The 17,885-nt window shown below is 47.8% G+C and overlaps 1 protein-coding gene across 1 annotated transcript in view; it reads right to left on the reverse strand.

Annotated features, from left to right (window-relative positions):
- LOC146209854 (neprilysin-1-like) overlaps positions 1 to 14,778 on the reverse strand; it is a 66,815-nt gene extending 52,037 nt beyond the window's left edge. Inside the window, exons 1-2 of the mRNA XM_084581332.1 lie at positions 14,761 to 14,778; positions 14,477 to 14,662 (exon numbers count right to left, since the gene is read on the reverse strand). Of these exons, the coding sequence (XP_084437458.1) occupies positions 14,477 to 14,662; positions 14,761 to 14,778 (204 nt within the window). The remainder of the gene's footprint in view (positions 1 to 14,476; positions 14,663 to 14,760) is intronic.
- Between the last annotated feature and the right edge of the window lie 3,107 nt (positions 14,779 to 17,885).

A 17,885-nucleotide genomic window follows, 5' to 3' on the forward strand; every position in this document is an offset into this window, starting at 1 on the left:
CCTGATGCAAGAAAGAGCGCGGATTCGCTCATTAAAATACTAGAATAGCCTTGAATCCACACAAGTTCAATTTTACGGATATGAGATGGCGCGAAATCACACAATTGCTGACGCACAGAAGAAGGAATCGAAAACGTCAAAGCAGTACAAATTGAAAGAACGACCCCTATCACAATAACGTTGCAGTGCTGTAAACGAACTCTCCTCATGGCTAAAGCAATAGCTAAAAATTTTGCAATAGAACGGAGTCAAATCAGGTAGGGAGAGTGAAAACCGAATCGAGTGGAGCACAAAAAAATCTGACCCGCGCTTTTTCCTCACACTGTGCAGCATCAGACGCAATTACGATATATGACGAAAATTGTTGCAAATAGTAATCCAAAATGGAAACCAATGTAGACACTGACAGAACTTTGCATGATTTAGATTAAGATCCTTATAGACAAAATAAACTGAGATATACGAGCATAGCTTGTGAAAGACAATACACATCTCTGACAACGGAGATAAAGCACCGAAAAACAAATTAGGCGAAGATATAAATATTGTTTGTGAACATGATAGGAAAAATCATGGACTGTACCATCAGTTTCTGAAATCGGAAATCAAAATGAAGTAACCATCCTCAGAGTACAGGACGTTTATAGCCACGAAACTATGAAGGCTGAAACCAAGCCGCAATGCTTGGAGTTCGATCACGAGATGTGGTCGAAGCTTGTGACCAGCGCAGCCAGTAAACAAGATGTAGCCGATTTCAAGAATAGGAAGCACACAAAGTTTGTAGACAATAACAAAAGCATGTCATCATATTGCATATCCCCTGTGGCTTATGTGACGAAGTATAGACCCAAGGCGCGCTCCCCTTTACGCTTGATATGTTTAATACAAGGTATCCAACCTGAATTGATGGCTCTTGATAGTATTGTAACGGATGAAATGGTTTTAATACAGATGAACGTCGTATGAAGGACGGACGCACAAGGCTCAGAAAACCCAGATCAGTCTGCGCGCGGCTCGCTTCCCCTGCTTCTTCTTCTATTGGTTGGTTTGTGGGGTTTAACGTCCCAAAGCGACTCAGGCTATGAGAGACGCCGTAGTGGAGGACTCCGGAAATTTCGACCACCTGGGGTTCTTTAACGTGCACTGACATCGGCTTCTTCTTCTCTTTCTGCTGCTTCTCATGCGCCGCTACGCGGCGTAACAGATCCCGCCGGGCAAACTATTCGCGTCCTCGAGAAAATTAGGCGATCGAAGATGGAAGCGCTTCAGGCGAGCCACGTGAGCAACTTGTGTCTTGCGGGATCGGCGGTTATCCGTCGTGACTTTGGCGCTAACGTAATTCACGTCATTCAGTTGGTCCAACACGACGAAGGGGCCATCGTACTTGCAGAGAAACTTCTCATATAGTCCTCGCTTGCAAAAGGGCGTCCAAAGCCAGACGTAGTCTCCAGGGGAGTAAGTAACTGCACGATGCTGCAGATCGTAGTGTTTTTCGAGCGGCTTTGAGAAGCCAGTGTGCGTAAACGAGCTATAGGACGGGCTTCTTCGGCACGGCATAATATCTGGGAGACAGACGCATCGTCGTTGGGGGAAAACGGGAAGATGGTGTCAAGGAAAACGTGGGGAGTTCTTGCATAGAGTAAATAGAAAGGAGAACAGCCGGTAACGTCATGATTTGCAGTGTTATAAGCGTACGTCACATACGGTAGCACTGCGTCCCAGTTGCGATGGTGAGACGAGACGTACATGGACAGCATGGTTGTTAAGGTGCGGTTGGTGCGCCCGGTGAGACCGTTAGTCTGCGGATGATACGGTGTCTAGTGTCGGTAGTGTGAACCACAAAGAGCATTTCTTCCACGACATCAGCAGTCAGTTGCCGACTACGATCACTTATAATAACACGGGGTGCGCCATGGTGAAGAATAATGGAATGCAAAAGAAACGACGAAACATCAGCAGCCTTTGCGGTAGCGAGAGCAGCGGTCTCCGCATATCTGGTAAGATAGTCAACGCAGACGATAACTCAGCGGCAGCCCTCTACAGTCTGTGGAAATGGACCGAGCAGGTCAATTCCAAACTTTTCAAAGGTGAGGTAGGTGGCTTGACGGGTTTTAAAGGTCCGGCCAGCGTGGTGGTGCGTGCCTTAGGTCGCTGGCATTGTTGACATGTCGCAACGTATTGCTTGCTTGTCTTATAAATTTGTGGCCAATAAAAACGCTGGCGAATTTGGTGCAGGGTACGACAGAAGCTTAGATGTCCAGAGGTAGTTTCATCGTGCATGGCATGCAAAACTTGTGCACGGAGACTTTTTGGGACGACCAAAAGGAGGACAGCACCGTCAACTGAGTAGTTCTTATTGAACAAAACACCGTCTTCAATAGTACACTACGTTGACACTGCTCTTCCTTCTGCCCCTTGCATAAGAGGCTGTAGTGACCGGTCGTTGAGTTGTTCTCGCCCATAGAGTTCCTTACACTAACTAGAGGGAAAGCTGAGGGCGCTGCACTTCAGCCACCATGGGCGCGCTAAGAATCATGGGCCTGTGTGCTACTTGCTGCGGGACAGTCGGTTTTTTTGCGGGTACGTGGAGTGGCGTTATTGCGATGTTTCTTTTCGTCATCATCATCATCTGAAGGAGCGTACATAGACCGCGAAAGCTATAGTAGCGAAGGCGCAAAAGCAGACGTCACCAATAAATGGTTTTTGTTTCCTGAAATGCCTCTAAAAACTTCCTTCAGTGATTGTACAACCATATATATTTTTGTAACGTTTCTTTTTTTTTTTTTTCAAATTTTGCCAATTAAGGGCGAAATATTGGTATTTGTGCTGCTCAAAACTAAGCCAATAGGAGAACGAGCCATCGCTTATACTGAATAAATATCACACTGACATGCTGTTTCTCTCTCTTTTTGCAATTTATAGTCACAATATTCAATCTTAGGACATTATTTACGGTAGAACAACGTTTATCTTTGCCTTAGTTTTGGCCGAAAGTTGTAGTTCTGCACTCGATAGCTCTCCGGCCCATGATGCTTTGAGCGCCCATGGTGGCTGAACTGGCCGTCTGGAAACTCCATGTAAACTCCCATAGACGGCAGCACAGCTTTCCCTCTAGATAAGGTTAAGAAACTCTATGTTCTCGCCTAAAGGTCGCCATACTAGGAAACGTCGACGCGATTGAGGCTAAACACCCGTCGAAGCCGTCTTCATCTTTAACTGAAGTCGGCAATGGGTGCCGTGACAAGCAGTTTGCATCACTGCGGTGTCGTCCACTCTTGTACGCGACACCAAAGTTGTATTCTTGTAGGCGCAATGCCCAGCGCGCCAGACGACCAGATGGATCGCGAAGTGCGATGAGCCAGCATAGCGAATGATGGTCAGTAACTATGGTGAAGTAGCGTCCATATAGGTATGGTCGGAACTTGTGCACAGCGAACAAAACTGCGAGGCACTTCAATTCGGTAACTGTGTAGTTCGGTTCACATTTTGTCAATGTGCGGCTGTCATATGCAACAACGTGCTCAGCGCCACTATGCAGCTGCACAAGCACCGCCCCAAGACCGATGCCACTGCCGTCAGTGTGAACCTCCGTCACAGCAGAAGGGTCGAAGTGGCGCAGCAGTGGTGCTGAAGTTAGGGAAGGGTGGAGCAGATTGAAAGAGGATTTGCACTCTGGGGTCCACACAAATTGTGAATCCTTGTGGAGTAGAGAAGTAAGGGGGTGGGCAAGTTGCGCGAAACCAGCAATGAAGCGCCGAAAGTAAGAAGAGAGACCAAGAAAGCTCCGAAGACTTTTCAGGGTGCGCAGAGTTTCGAAGTCGCGTACTGCAGCAATCTTCTGTGATTCCGGTCTGATACCATGCTCGTTGACGAGGAACCCAAGAACTAAAGTTTGTCGCTCTCCGAAATGGTACTTCTTCGAATTCAAAATGAGGCCCGCTTTGCCAGTGCATTCAAGAACATTATGAAGCCTCTCATTGTGCTTTTGGAAGGTCTTTCTAAAAATGATAACATCATCAAGGTAACACATGCATATTTCCCATCTGAGGCCACGAAGGATAGGGTCCATAAATCACTCGAACGTTGCGGGAGCGTTGCATAATCCAAAGGGCATTACATTAAATTCGTATAAACCATCTGGTGTTACAAAAGCAGTCTTCTCACGGTCGGATGTATGTAGAGGAATTTGCCAACAGCCAGATCGGAAATCAACAGAGGAGAAATATGACGCCGAATGCAGACAATCGACAGCGTCATCAATGCGAGGTAATGGGTATACGTCTTTCTTTTTGACCGCATTCAAACGACTGTAGTCTACACAAAATTGCCAAGAATTGTCTTTTTTTCGCACTAGGATCACAGGTGCGGCCCATGGACTGGAAGATTCTCGAATGATTCCTTTCTGCAGAATTTCGTCCACCTGTTCTTGAATTATCTTGCGCTCTGCCAGGGAGACTCTAAGGTTTTTGGCGAATAGGGGGTGCGTTTCCTGTGTTAATTTTGTGCTGTAGCCGAGAAGCTGGGAAATGGCTACCCGATCCGTTTGAGGCAAAGTCGAACACTTGGGCATGCGTTGTCGAAATGTCTTGCAGAATACGACGTTCACTAGATGGGAGCGATTGGTTGACCATGCCCTCAAACTCAGCACAATATTCTGTATTGTCTTTTGCGGCTCCTGTGCAATCGGAAATAATTCCAATGGTATGGGTCACATAATTCTCAAATCTCGAGAGTGTCAAACCAGAAGGAAGACGGACAGGCTCTTCTGACACGTTCGCAGCCCAGAGGTATGCGCGACCATCCTCCGCCTCCACGACCCGGAGCGTGGCACCAAAATATTTTTTTTTCGCTCCATTCGAGACATCTGGCTCGACGACTATTGAATGTTTACCCATGAAAGATTCATATGACTCAGATGACTTCACGGGGAGAAATGTCGTCGTGATCGCAGGCAGCAGCACATCTTCATTCAGGGCGAGAACTCACTGATGACTCTGAGACATGAACACGCTATCTACTAATACGGGAATAATGTTCGGCTGCAAATACATTTCACCCGCACTAAAGTCGAAAGTCGCACCATAATCGCGCAAAACGTCAACACCAAGATAACGTCATGCGTGGCACGTCTCGATACAACGAATTCTGTCCTATAGCACTCGTCACCAATGACAACTGAAACAGTGCACCAGCCAATCGGAACTAACATTTCACCCCAACTCCACAAAACGTAGTGTTTTTGTCCAACACAAACATTACTTTCTCTCGAAGGCGGTTCATAAATGAAAAGCTCGTAACTGACACAGCGGCACCAGTGTCAACCAAAGCATCCGTTTTAACATTGTCTACAAACACTGACACTTTGTTCTTTAGCATGACGATAGGCAGAGGTATGCGTGAAATTGACCGTCCGGTGACCTTACCTCCATCGGTCGCACCACCTAGTTTCCCAGGTGGCTGCTGCTCCCACTGGGCGCCATTGTTATGAATGGGTGCACCATTCGCACCCATTGAACCCACTGAGCACCGTTCGCTATGAGCAGCGTGGTGCTCGTTGGACAGGGGGTCGGGTAATTTGTCGACGCGGGCAAAAGCGGAAGATATGTCCACTGCCCCACAGCCGTAATATACAGGTGGCTGGCGGCTCTGGTAGTTCACTTCAGGATCCCTTGGAGGCCAAGATGGGGTGACAGAAGCGCGACGAGGAGCACTACGAGGCACTTCATCCGGATGGGCTGGACGCTGCTGGAAATAAGGGTGCGATGTTGGTTGCAGGGTCCACTCCACGCTGTTGTTGTAAGCTGGTTCGCAGTTATGTTTGCAGCCCACGGCGTGCGCTGTTCCCATGATGATACGGACCTCGACGTCGGGTGGAAAGGTACATCGAAATTTATACGTTGCCGCTGAATATCCGGCTCCTCGCGTATAATCCTCCTGACCATAGAACCGATGTCGTCAGCCTCCGGAATGTCTATACCAACAATAGGTATGACCTTAGGAAGACGGCCAAATTTGGGTGGTATCCGACGTGCCTTTAACGCCTCAAATGCCCGGCACTGCTTGATGACATCTTCTACTGTGGCAAGGGTGTCCCGCGAAATAAGGAAGTTGTACACATCCTCAGCAATCCCCTTGAGAAGGTGCCCTACCTTATCTTCCTCTGCCATCTACCGGTTTACAATGCGGCAAAGTTTCAATATTTCCTCGATGTAACGTGGGCATGTCTAACCGGGCAGCTGGGCTCTCTGGGAACTTTGAGGCTCAGCGCGTTCCTTCTTCGCAAGGGTATCAACTTCGTAATTTCTTCAACGAATCGGTTCCAGGTCGTCAGGATTTCTTCGTGGTTGTCAAACCACGTCAGAGCCGTGCCAGCGAGAACGAAAGCAACATTGTACAGGCGTGCGATCGAATTCCAGTGGTTGTACTTGCTGCATATTTCATAATGTCGGAGCCATTCCTTAACGTCATCTTCGGGCTCACCGTGGAACGTACGCGGCTCTCGCTGGTGGGGAAAGGTCGTCGTCTCTTCTGGTCGCTGTGCATGAGTCTGCGTCGTGCGGGTGGTAGTCATTGAAAGGTACTGTTGAGGAGATAAAGGTGGCAAACCTGTTACACGACGGCTGCGACGAGGTTCTGGCGGATCCAGAACGTTTTACCCAGCACCTCCACCAAATTTAACGGATGAAATGGTTTTAATACAGATGAACGTCGTATGAAGAACGGACGCACACGGCTCAGAAAACCCAGATCAGTCTGCGCGCGGGTCGCTTCCCCTGCTTCTTTTTCTTCTCTTTCTGCTGCTCCTCATGCGCCGCTACCCGGCGTAACAATATGATAGAGAAATGAAAGCAGGTTAATTGACAGGTACGACTAGAATGGAACATTTTTTGACATTTAGACCGAAACAAAGAGTATATAGCCAAAATTACAGATCAATTTGGTAATGCTGCAAAGTATGATATAATGCATGGATATCCGTGGGCGAGGAGAAGAAGGCATTATCGCCTCCATAAATGTACATGCGAATGTTGTTTCGCATATAGGTATTAAAGAAAGGAAAATATTGAATAAAAGAGGGAATAGGAACGAAGCTTGTGGAACGCCTTCAGATTTGGTGTTGTCAAGGGTTCGACAGAATCCTGTCTGGCGAGGGGCAAACATAGTGGAAAAAAAGAAGAAGCAAAGAAACAAAGAAGCGCTCCATCGCAACCGGTATAGACTACTAAATGGCAGAGGCCACAACAGAAGAAACCAAAGATTGTAATTAAGCTGTTTGAAAAGCAGTCACTGTGCTACAAAATTCAGACTTGGGCTCTTTGAACATTACAGCTGCCTCCCAACGTGAACAACGATGTTTTTCAGTGATTTCAAGTATCGCTGTCTCATTGCTATGAGCAGGGCAACTTAAGTTAGAAGCAGCGTGCGAGGCAGAGCATAGGCGAAAATGTTGAGTTCCAGGGTGAGGGCCAAAATATTGTTACTTAGCGGTATTCGTTGTTAGTGGTGAGGATGAAGAAGAGCAACATACTCCAAGAAGACGACGGCGCTAAGGGTTGTGAAGTCGGGGCTCTCATCAACGTTAGTTGAGCGGACAGCTTTCGGACTGTAGATCTTCCACGTAACATCTCTTGGTGAAGGTGAATCTATTCGTTCCCCTGTCACAAGCTGGATCTCCGCAGCGGCCGCCACGTCGGAACCACTACAATGACTACAGACGCCTTTACCTCTACAGCCGCTTCACCTGCTGTTGTCATGGGCCACCCCCGTGACACTGGAACCTTCTGCGGGGCCGACGACGTAGACATAGACGACTGGCTATAGCTCTATACGAGCGCGTGAGCAAGCACAACAGGTGGGATTCCACACTCATGCTCGCGAATGTAATCTTTTACTTGACTGGGACCGCGCGGGTGGGGTTTGATACCCACGAAGATGACCTAACATCTTGGGATATCTGCAAACAGAAGCTCCACGAAATGTTCAGAAAGCCTATTGGCCGCCACATCGCCGCCAAGAAAGCGCTCCCCTCTCGCGCCCAAATGTCTACGGAGCCTTATCTTACATCCAAGACGTTCTGCCTCTATGCCGCAAAGTCAAGCAAGGCATGCCTGAGGAGGATAAAGTCGGCCATATAGTAAAAGGCATTGCCGACGATGCCTTCAACCTCCTGTTGTGCAGGGATTGCTCAACCGTGGACTTTGTGCTGCAGGTGTGCTGACATTTCGAGCAGGCGAAACAGAGGCGCGTATCTCACCGTTTCGACCGGCGGCCGAACACAGCTGCTAGCTCCTCCTGTATCGATCTCCCGACTCTTCGACCGCCTGCTAACGACAGCTCTTTGACACGTATTGTCCACCAAGAGCTTGAGGTAATGACTCCCGCGGCCTCACTGTCGCATACACTTGAGGCTGTTGTTCGCCAAGAGGTTACGAATATGGGACTCCCTTCTGCCAGGGCCATCGACACCGTGGATTCAGGACCTGCCCCTCTAGTGATTGCTGCTGCCTCATCCAACGCCGGTTTCTGGCCCCGATATCGGTACCGTAACCCAAATGAATGGCGTACCCATGACAATCGCCCCATCTGTTTTACTTGTTCTCGCGTTGACCACACTGCCGTAGCCGCTGGTACATGCCATCTCTCCAGTTCACCAACGTCGACCGCCACGGAGATTATGCCCCTCGTTATTCCTCACTTCGCCCCGACCAGAACCGTGCTGACCCCGGTTCCACCGTCCGTGCTGCCAACCGTTCACCTTCCCCGCAAACACGACGTTCGCGTTCTCCTCTTCTTCGCCGCAGTTCGTCACCGTCCTATTCTGGCCACTTACCGGAAAACTAGCCAATGCAGATCCCGGAGGTGACGCTCAATTTATGATCCGGACCGAGATCAGCTGACCCCTGTCCTACAAAATAACCGTATCGACGTCCTTGTAGATGGAGTTCCCATTTCTGCTCTAATTGATACAGGCGCCCAACTGTCCGCTCTCAGCTCCTCATTTCACCATCACCTCAAGAAAGTCCTTACGCCAGCACTCTCTACCACAGTTCGCCTCGCCAATGGTAGCCCTTATGCCGTGTTTGACATGTGCACGGCGCGAGTTACGATTGCGGACCGTCATGCCCCAGTGTTGCTTACCGTCTTACACGAATTCCCACGACGTTATCCTTGGCATCGACTCTTGAACCGCCCACTCTGCTCTTATTGACTGCTCTACCAGCCTACCTCGCTTGGACCTTCCGCTGTGCTCTGAAGACCCCTCCTGCTCACCCCCCTTCGATCAGCGCGGTTTAGCCGCTTTCCTCCTCAAACTGCCATTTACATCCCTATGTCGCCATTTCCAACCATCCCAGATGGCGACCATCTCGCTCCTCTCATTACTGATGTCATGCTGCAGCGGCACGCCACCCTTCCTCATCTAATTGTGCCTATCTCCCAGAACCGCACCACTCTCCCTGTCCTTAACTTCAGCTTTTCAACTCAAGTTCTTCCCGAGAAAATTTCATTAGCTGCGCTGTCCCCTATGACCGATTGTGTCATTTCAGCTCTGTCCACAGATCGTCCAACTGCAGTCCCTGCAAACACCCCTTCGTAGTCCACATCGAGCCCTGATCCGCTTAACAGCATGATTGCAGCTTATCTTCACCCTGAATTCGCCGCTGAGTTACACAAGCTTTTATTTACCTACAGTGACCTTTCTGACTTCGGTGCCCGCCCATTGGGTCGAACTACAGTTGTCAACCACCGCACTGACACCGAGGACGCCAGTCTTATTCACAGGCGGCCCTATCGTGTTCAGCTTGCCGAGTGACACGTCATTCAAACGGAGGTCGAAAAGATGTTAGCGAACAACATCCTTCCAGTTGCCCCTGGGCAACCCCTGTCGTGTTTGTCAAGAAGGATAACAGTTGGAGATTCTGTGTTGACTACCGTGATTTGAATAAGATAACCATAAAGGATGTATATCCTCTTCTGCACATCGACGACGCGCTTGATACTTTGCACTTAGCAAGCTACGTTTCGTCCATCGAACTTCGTTCCGTCTACTGGCAGATTTCTGTCGACGAGAAAGACCATGAAAAAACAGCGTTCATGCCCCCTGACGGCCTCTATCAATTTAAAGTCATGCCTTTTGGCCTTTACAATGCCAGAGCAACCTTCTAACGCATGATGGACTCGGAGGCTCAGAGGCTTCAAGTGAACCACTTGTTTGTGTTATCTTGACAACGTAATTGTTTTCTCCTCTACATTTGATAGCCATCTCCTTCGCCTTTCTACAATCCTCTCGCTTTTTCGCCGCGCCGGACTTCAACTAAACTCCAAGAAGTGCAGCTTTGGTCACAGAGAAATCATAGTTCTCGGTCACTTGGTTAATGCTTCCAAGGGAACCACTTGTTTGTATTATCTTGACGACGTAATTGTTTTCTCCTCTACATTTGACAGCCATCTCCTTCGCCTTTCTACAATCCTTTCACTTTTTCACCGCGCCGGAGTTACACTAAAGTCCAAGAAGTGCAGCATCGGTCACCGAGAAATCATACTTCTTGGTCACTTGGTTAATGCTTCCGGCGTTCAGCCTGACCCTGACAAGATTCGTGCCGTTAAAGATTTTCCCACTCCGCGTTCATCAAGCGATGCTCGAAGTTTTATTGGCCACAAAAAAGACGTGCCCTCCTCCTCAAGAAAGACGTTTCATTCTCTTGGGGGCCTGAAAAGGTTGCAGCTTTCTCGAAGCTTATTGATGCCCTCACTACTCCACCCGTCTTGGCCCATTTCAACCTATCCGCCAATACTGAACTCCGCACCGACGCAAGTGGCTATGGAATAGGAGCTATACTCGCTCTGCGGCAACACGGCTGTACAAGGGTGATTGCGTATCCCAGCCGCCTCCTCTCAAAACCCGAACAAAAGTATTCTATCACAGAGCAAGTGTGCCTAGTGTTTGTCTGGGCTATTACAAAATTCTGCCATTATTTGTTTAGCTGCCCTTTTATTGTGATAAAAGACAATCATGCCTTGTACTGGCTTTCCTCTCTCAAAGATCCTACTGTCCGTTTGGGGCGCCGGGCGCTACAATAACACGAATATACCTTTTCCGTCGTCTATAAGTCCGGCCGGCTTCACCAAGATGTTGACTGTCACGTCATCCCGTCGACTCCCCTAGTCCTACAAACTCTGACGATGACGCATGTGTCTTGTCTCTCTCGGCCTCTTCTAACATTGCCGACGAACAGCACTTAGATCATTCTCTCGCCTTATTTGTGCTACAGAGAACACCCTATACCGACGTAACATGCGACCAGATGGCACAGACCTTTTGCTCGTCGTTCCCCAACACCTGCGTTCCACCATCCTTGAACAGTTCGATGATGCTCCCACGGCTGGCCACCTGGGTGTCTCTCAGACATATGACAGCCTGGGCTGTCCGGGCCGGGGCTCTACCGCTCTGTCCAGCAGTACATTGCCGCATGTGAACTGTGTCATCATCGGCAGAAGCCCACAATGTTGCCTGCAGGTCATATGCAGCCGATACCCATACCGACTGACCCGTTTTCCCTATAGGCGTTGACCTCCTTGACCCCTTTCCAGTTTCCGCCTCGGGGAAGAAACAGATCGCGGTCGGCACCGATTACGCTACTTGGTACGCTATTACCTGAGCCATCCCAACCAGCTGCGCCACAGACGTCATTTGCTTCCTTCTAGAAAACGTGATTCTTCATCATGGTGCTCCTCTTGAAATACTAACTCACCGTGGGTGCTGTTTCCTGTCGCAAGTGGTTGACTAAATTCTCCGATCGTGCTCCGTCCGCCACAAATTCACCACGGCCTATCACCCCCAGACCAACGGCCTCACCGAACATCTAAACCGTACCCTCAGAAATACTAGCCATATATGTGTCTGACTACCGCCGAGATTGGGACGTTCATCTCCCCTTTGTGACATTCGCCTACAATTCATCTGTCCATTCTACCGCTGGATACGCCTCATTTTATTTATTGTTTGGCCGACACCCGTTACTTCTTTTCGGCACCTCCCTACCCTCGGCAGACGCCACCAGTACTTACACCAGTGATGCCGTCGCCAGCGCTCACGATGCCCGCCGGATAGCTCGTGCCAGGCTCTCTGCATCCCAAGACTCCCAAAAGTTCCGGTATGACAGTTGCCACCGTGATGTCCGCTACACTCCTTGATCTCTCGTCTTGCTGTGACTCCCGTGCCGTCGAGTGGGCTTGTGTGAAAAACTTTTGCCCCATTACACAATCCCTTACCGTGTTCTTCGCCCCGTGACCGACGTCACCCACGAAGTTGAATCTGTGTTTCCGAAGTCCCCGTCCACAGTGCCAACCTCCGAAATAGTGCATATGTCTCGTCTGAAGCCCTATCATCACGTTCTATTTCGCTAATGTAGACCACACCGGAACAGTCATGTTCCTGCGGACGGGTAATGTTACTTAGCTGTATTCGCTGTTGGTGATGAGGATGAAGAACTGCAACGGACTCCGAGAAGACCACGACGCTCAGGGCTGTGAAATCGGTGCTCTCATCAACGTTAGTTGTGTGGACAGCTTTCGGACTGTAGATCTTCCACGTAACAATATGAACAACATTGAATCGTGGACCGGCAGGCGCTTGCACTCTAGCCAAAACGCCAGCAATTGTGACATTGCAGCGGACTAGAGTCCAAAGACTTCACTCGAAACAGTTACGGCCACGCTTTTAGTTCTGGCTGGCAGGTCAGACCGGCGAAAGTTAGGATGGCACTCACGGTGGGAATGCGAGAGTCAACTGTGAGCCTTGTGCATTGGTAAATGGACACCGCTCCAGCAGGAACGAGTATTTTCAATGGTGCTTCCGATGAGAGGTTCGCGGAAACCCCACCGACAGTACCTTTCACACAAGCAAGGTACAGTCTGTGTCAAACGTGTGAAGCCCATGGGATCTGCTTCTGAGCTATGTAGTGGCGCTAATTTAGAACCAGTGGAGCTCCTTTCCATTGGAGAGGGTAGGACAAAATATCTTACGACCAAGAAATTGGGAACATTGGAAATGCATTACAGGCCGCACGCCATGGCCCAGAAGCAGATCCTCTGGGCTTTACAATTTTGACACAGACTGTATTTTGACACAGACTGTTTCAGTTTAGTCGTTCAGTCGTGTCCGACTCTTCGTGACCCTATGGACCATGTCACGCCATGCTTTCCGGTCTCTCACTGTCTTCCTTACATCACATAACTTCATCTGCAGTGCCTCGAAGATGCCATCTAACCAACGCGTTCGCTGCCTACCCCTTCTCCGGCGACCCTCAACCTTTCCCAACATCAAATCTTTCTCCAGCGACTCCTCTCTTCTCATCAGATGACCAAAGTAGCTGAGCTTTAACTTTAAAATTTGACCCTCCAATGAGCAGTCAGGGTTTATGGTCGACAATATCGACTGATTTGATCTTCTGGCAGTCCAAGGAACTCTCAAGAGTCTTCGCCAGCACCACACTTCAAACGCGTCAATTCTTCGGCGGTCAGCCTTTTTCACAGTCCAACTCTCGCATCCATACATCACAACTAGAAAGACCATAGCACGAGTACTGTACGTGGCGACAAAAGTCCTTATGGCTGAATTGTGAAACCTGGAGCACATTAGAAGATCACTTAGGCACTGAACGATGGATCATGTCATAGAACGCCTGTTTTGCCAGATCGCTTTAACTACGAGATATTTAAAAGATACCTAGTAATATGAAAAATCTCCTCTTGGATAGCTTCAGTCTCATCTATGCAAATGGTGCCACCACCACCAGGAACAAGAGGAACCGGTAGGGACGTAACCCAATTTCTTAGGAAGCATTCCAAAGGCATCGAATCAGCCGGGCGGCTAGCCGACCAGGGCGAAGAGCTCTGGCTGGGAGAAGAAACTTCCATAGGCGGCAAGAAAGGACACTAAGGAAACCTACGTTAGATAAATAGTGGCCAGTTCCCACTAACAGGTTCAACAGCCGTTAACCAGAGCAAAGCAGAACACGCTTCCCAGATGCACCTTGGAATCAGAGCAGTCCTGTATGAAAGATGAACATGAATGTTAGCTTTGAAAAATTATTTTTCGTTAAATTTTTCTGTTGTTACTTCTGGTTAAATTTCGTTCGGCGCTAAACATTCACATTTCGGCTCCAGCAGGATGGAAAATGGAGGCAGATGACTGCGAAACAGTGCTCGCATGACGCAAATCGATGCCTAGATGTTTTGCTGTCAGCTTTGACTCAAAATCGTCTAGAGGTCGCCGACGACTGAGAAATTACACATTCGCGCACAGTCCACACCTTTTGAATCGTTGTTACATTATATCACCACCGGTATACGAGCCTGCAAACAATGTTCGGTTCATTCGCCAATAATTAACTAGCAGTCCTGCGTCTTTTGCAGATTGTCTCATCCTCTCGTCGAACCGCACAAAAGTGCTCTGAATCTCTTGCTATCTACTTACGGAGGCAAGCCTTCCCTCGAAGTGGACTATATCGTTGACCACAGCCTCAGCTGCAGCAACCGTAGACCCGAGTATTTGGGCGGAACGGAAGATGAACAACTTGTAGCGGTGACGTATCCGGAAGTAGGGGGAGCCAAATGGAGAACGGAGCACTTCCCTTTCGACGCCGAACTCAGGCTGGCCAAGCTGCAATTTAAAAACATCTTCAGATTACTGATTTGGAGACAATGAAGCTCATGCACCCAAATGCGAGAGGCCTTAAAGAAGAAATATACTGCAATCACTTGGAAGTCCTGCAGCATCGTGGATAAATTACCCTAAAATGCGTGAACGGAAAGTAAGGAACATAATTAATTTATCAGCCAGTTGCTTCAGATCATACTTGATGCGAAAAGCAGGTTTCAGTTTTTTCACGTGTGCTTGAGAAATAAGGCAATTATTGGCTTGCATCCTACTTCTATTCCAAATTCGCCAACCGTGCAACTAATAAATGTTTGTCTTTAGTATTATACAAAAAGGCGTAGAAGAGGAACTATTGAATTAAAAAACACAAAAGCGCCATCCTTAGACTCTGTAGACTGCAACAAGGGCGCCAAACAGAAGGGACTTTGAATCCCATTTCCACCAACTAAGCCAAGAGAAGGTCGCTTTCCACCCAACAATGCCTGTTTTTTGGAGGTGTTATGCTTCCCATTTTTATTTGAGTTGTATCAAGGAGACTCAACAGAATCTGCGGCTTAAGCGAATATGTCGTAAAATGCCTCCAGCTACTCTTCCCGGCGATGTCATACAAAAATAATGACAAATTTGTTGCCAACTGTACGGTGAAACAGATTTAAATAAGGCTTGAGTTTGTCTGAACGAATACGCCAGTTGTCAGTTAGGTATTTGCTGGACGAGTCAAAGAGGCAACGAGGGCGACTTCATATTAACCTGCCCCAAAAAATTATTTTGTTGCAATACGAAAATAGAGGTTCTTGCGCGCGAGTCTCCCAGTGTGGGCTTCAGCGCCATTAAAGTAGAAGACATGGAGCCATTTGCAATTATCTAAATTGATGAAATTCAATGTGGGGTGTAAAAATATATCGCTACTACTCTAGCAGGCAGCACGAAAATGGCCAACATCTTCACGAAAATCTCTAGAAAAGTATAAGAAATTTCTTTTCTGGCGCACATCACAACGGACACAGGCGCCTTGCTTTTCGCTGCCATTGAAATTCGGCAGCAGAGACCAGGATTCAATCCCGCATCCTTGGGCCCAGTAGTCGAGCGCCCTAAATAAAGCGCCGCCCCAGTGGGATAAAGGAGCTAAAAGTGGACTGCGACTGCGGCTATATTCTGTTTCATTGTGATGGTCTGGCAATAAGTGCTGAGAAAGCATATTGCAGTCTGTACAAATTATTATTTCTTGAGAGCACAGTTTAACATCGTTTTTCGCTATGACTCCTTGCTGAGTTACGCGGGATATTCAGATTTTCCCAAAACCACCGTCGATCTGATACTTCTTCCTGGAAGGACTATAGACGATTATCGCAAGTAAAACACACCGATAGGATGTTCGCAAAATATCAGATTTGCAAATATTTTGTAAATAAAGAAGTAAGCAATACTGGCCCAACTGTGTGCACACATGGCAGCTGCAATATGCTTTATTTTCGACGAAACTTTTTATGGACATCTGCATCTTTTGACTTTTCGAAATAAACTAGATTTTTTATAGCGCTTAGTTCAGTCTTTAATAAGGCACACGTAAAAACATTTCAGCTAGTATTAACAGCGTCCCGAAAGGGGCACTTTGTGATTTATGTAAGTCGGAACGTGAAATCTGAGAAAAGCAGTCGTGTAACTAGATGATAGAAAGTGGATGAGGAGATAGGGCGAACTAGGAACGAGCTCGTCGAACAGTCAATTCTAAAATGGTGTAATGTATTTCACCGGTCATTCTGGCCTTCGCTTGTGTGTATGCTCGGCGGAGCAGGAGCTGTCTTTAAGAAAGCCGCCTTCTTCAAATCTTAACAAGAACAGTCGGGAATGCAGCAATTTCAAGGCTTGCCTTTAGCCAAACTGCAATTAAGGAATACCTTTTCGGGCTCTTTTTGCCGAAACGACGGCGACGTACCGAAGATTGACAGGGTGGTTTCAATGACGAGCCGGAAACGCCTAGAAAGATGCGCATAACAATTCGAACCAAAATTTTGACGCCACCGCATTTCGTACACGTTTGTGGTAGTGTTATGCCATTTCGTTTTTCACTTCGCATCTATCTGCTATTATGTTGGAGGAAAGGGCACAATAGGTAGAGTGTACGACAGGAATTGGAAAGGAAGACTTTAATGTCGAGTTTTGAAGTGTGTAAAAAAATAAAAATGAAATTTTTATCCATTTTTCACGCAGCCGTTCTGTGAATAGCGTCATGCCATTTCGCTGTCCATTTAATTATCAACCATTTGCTTGTCGAGTTGTAGGCTCGCTTGAGATAAGTTTCGGACCGACGATATTTTGGAACCATGATTGCATGCCGCTCATTTAAGTGTAGACGCCTACCGAGAAGCGAGCTACTGCGACTTGCTTTTCCGGAAACCGACCAAAACAAAACGTTAAAGCAAAATTGTTGACAGAGCAGGCGATGTGGGCGAAGCGATGGAAAACAAATATTTGCAATAATGATGTCATTCAGAATTGCGCTGCACTACTCCGGCGCGATAAGAAGAAGACATAACTTAAAATAATATTTATATCGGATAATACGTCATAATTTATAATGTTGGTGCAAAAATCAGTTCTCGTGCTTTACCTACGAACCTAATACACTGGAATTGTATTACCTCGAAATATTAAACACCTCCTAAACTTCCCTTTATGGCGAAGCTTGTACATCCCCAAAATTTCGATCTAGCTTAGGCACTATAGCCAAACCAGCGATTTACTGAAACATATTAAATGAAAAACAGCGAAAAATACAAATCCCAAAACAGGGAATCACAGGGCGAGTGCGTGCAGCGTCACAAGTATCGGCAACAAACTGACCTTGAATTCCCATAGATAGATAGATTGTAAACATTAATTGGTTGACGGAATTGCGTGAGTGGTTTCCTTAGTCCAGGATACCATTGGCTTGCGCTGCCTTCCCGGTACTGGTGAGCAGGCTGCGCTGCTGAGAGAGACCTTTCTGGGTCAGCTCTTCCTCCCACTTCGCTTGGCTGAGTGCTCGAACTTTATATTTATCTAATTGCTCTTTGCAGTTCACATGATGCAGAACTCGAATTTGCATTCACGAATTTAAACTGAAAAAACAAACGCAGTAATGATTATAGATCCGAAACACCTTCGCGGCTACGATACCCTCAGCCGGTAACCGGGTTAGGAACTGTATCCTTTCACCGGCTTGCTGCCAGTCACAGAAAGCGGC

This window comes from Amblyomma maculatum, chromosome 1 (genome assembly GCF_055883805.1).
Source record: "Amblyomma maculatum isolate TAMU_Amacu chromosome 1, ASM5588380v1, whole genome shotgun sequence".
Taxonomy (NCBI): Eukaryota; Metazoa; Arthropoda; class Arachnida; order Ixodida; family Ixodidae; genus Amblyomma; species Amblyomma maculatum.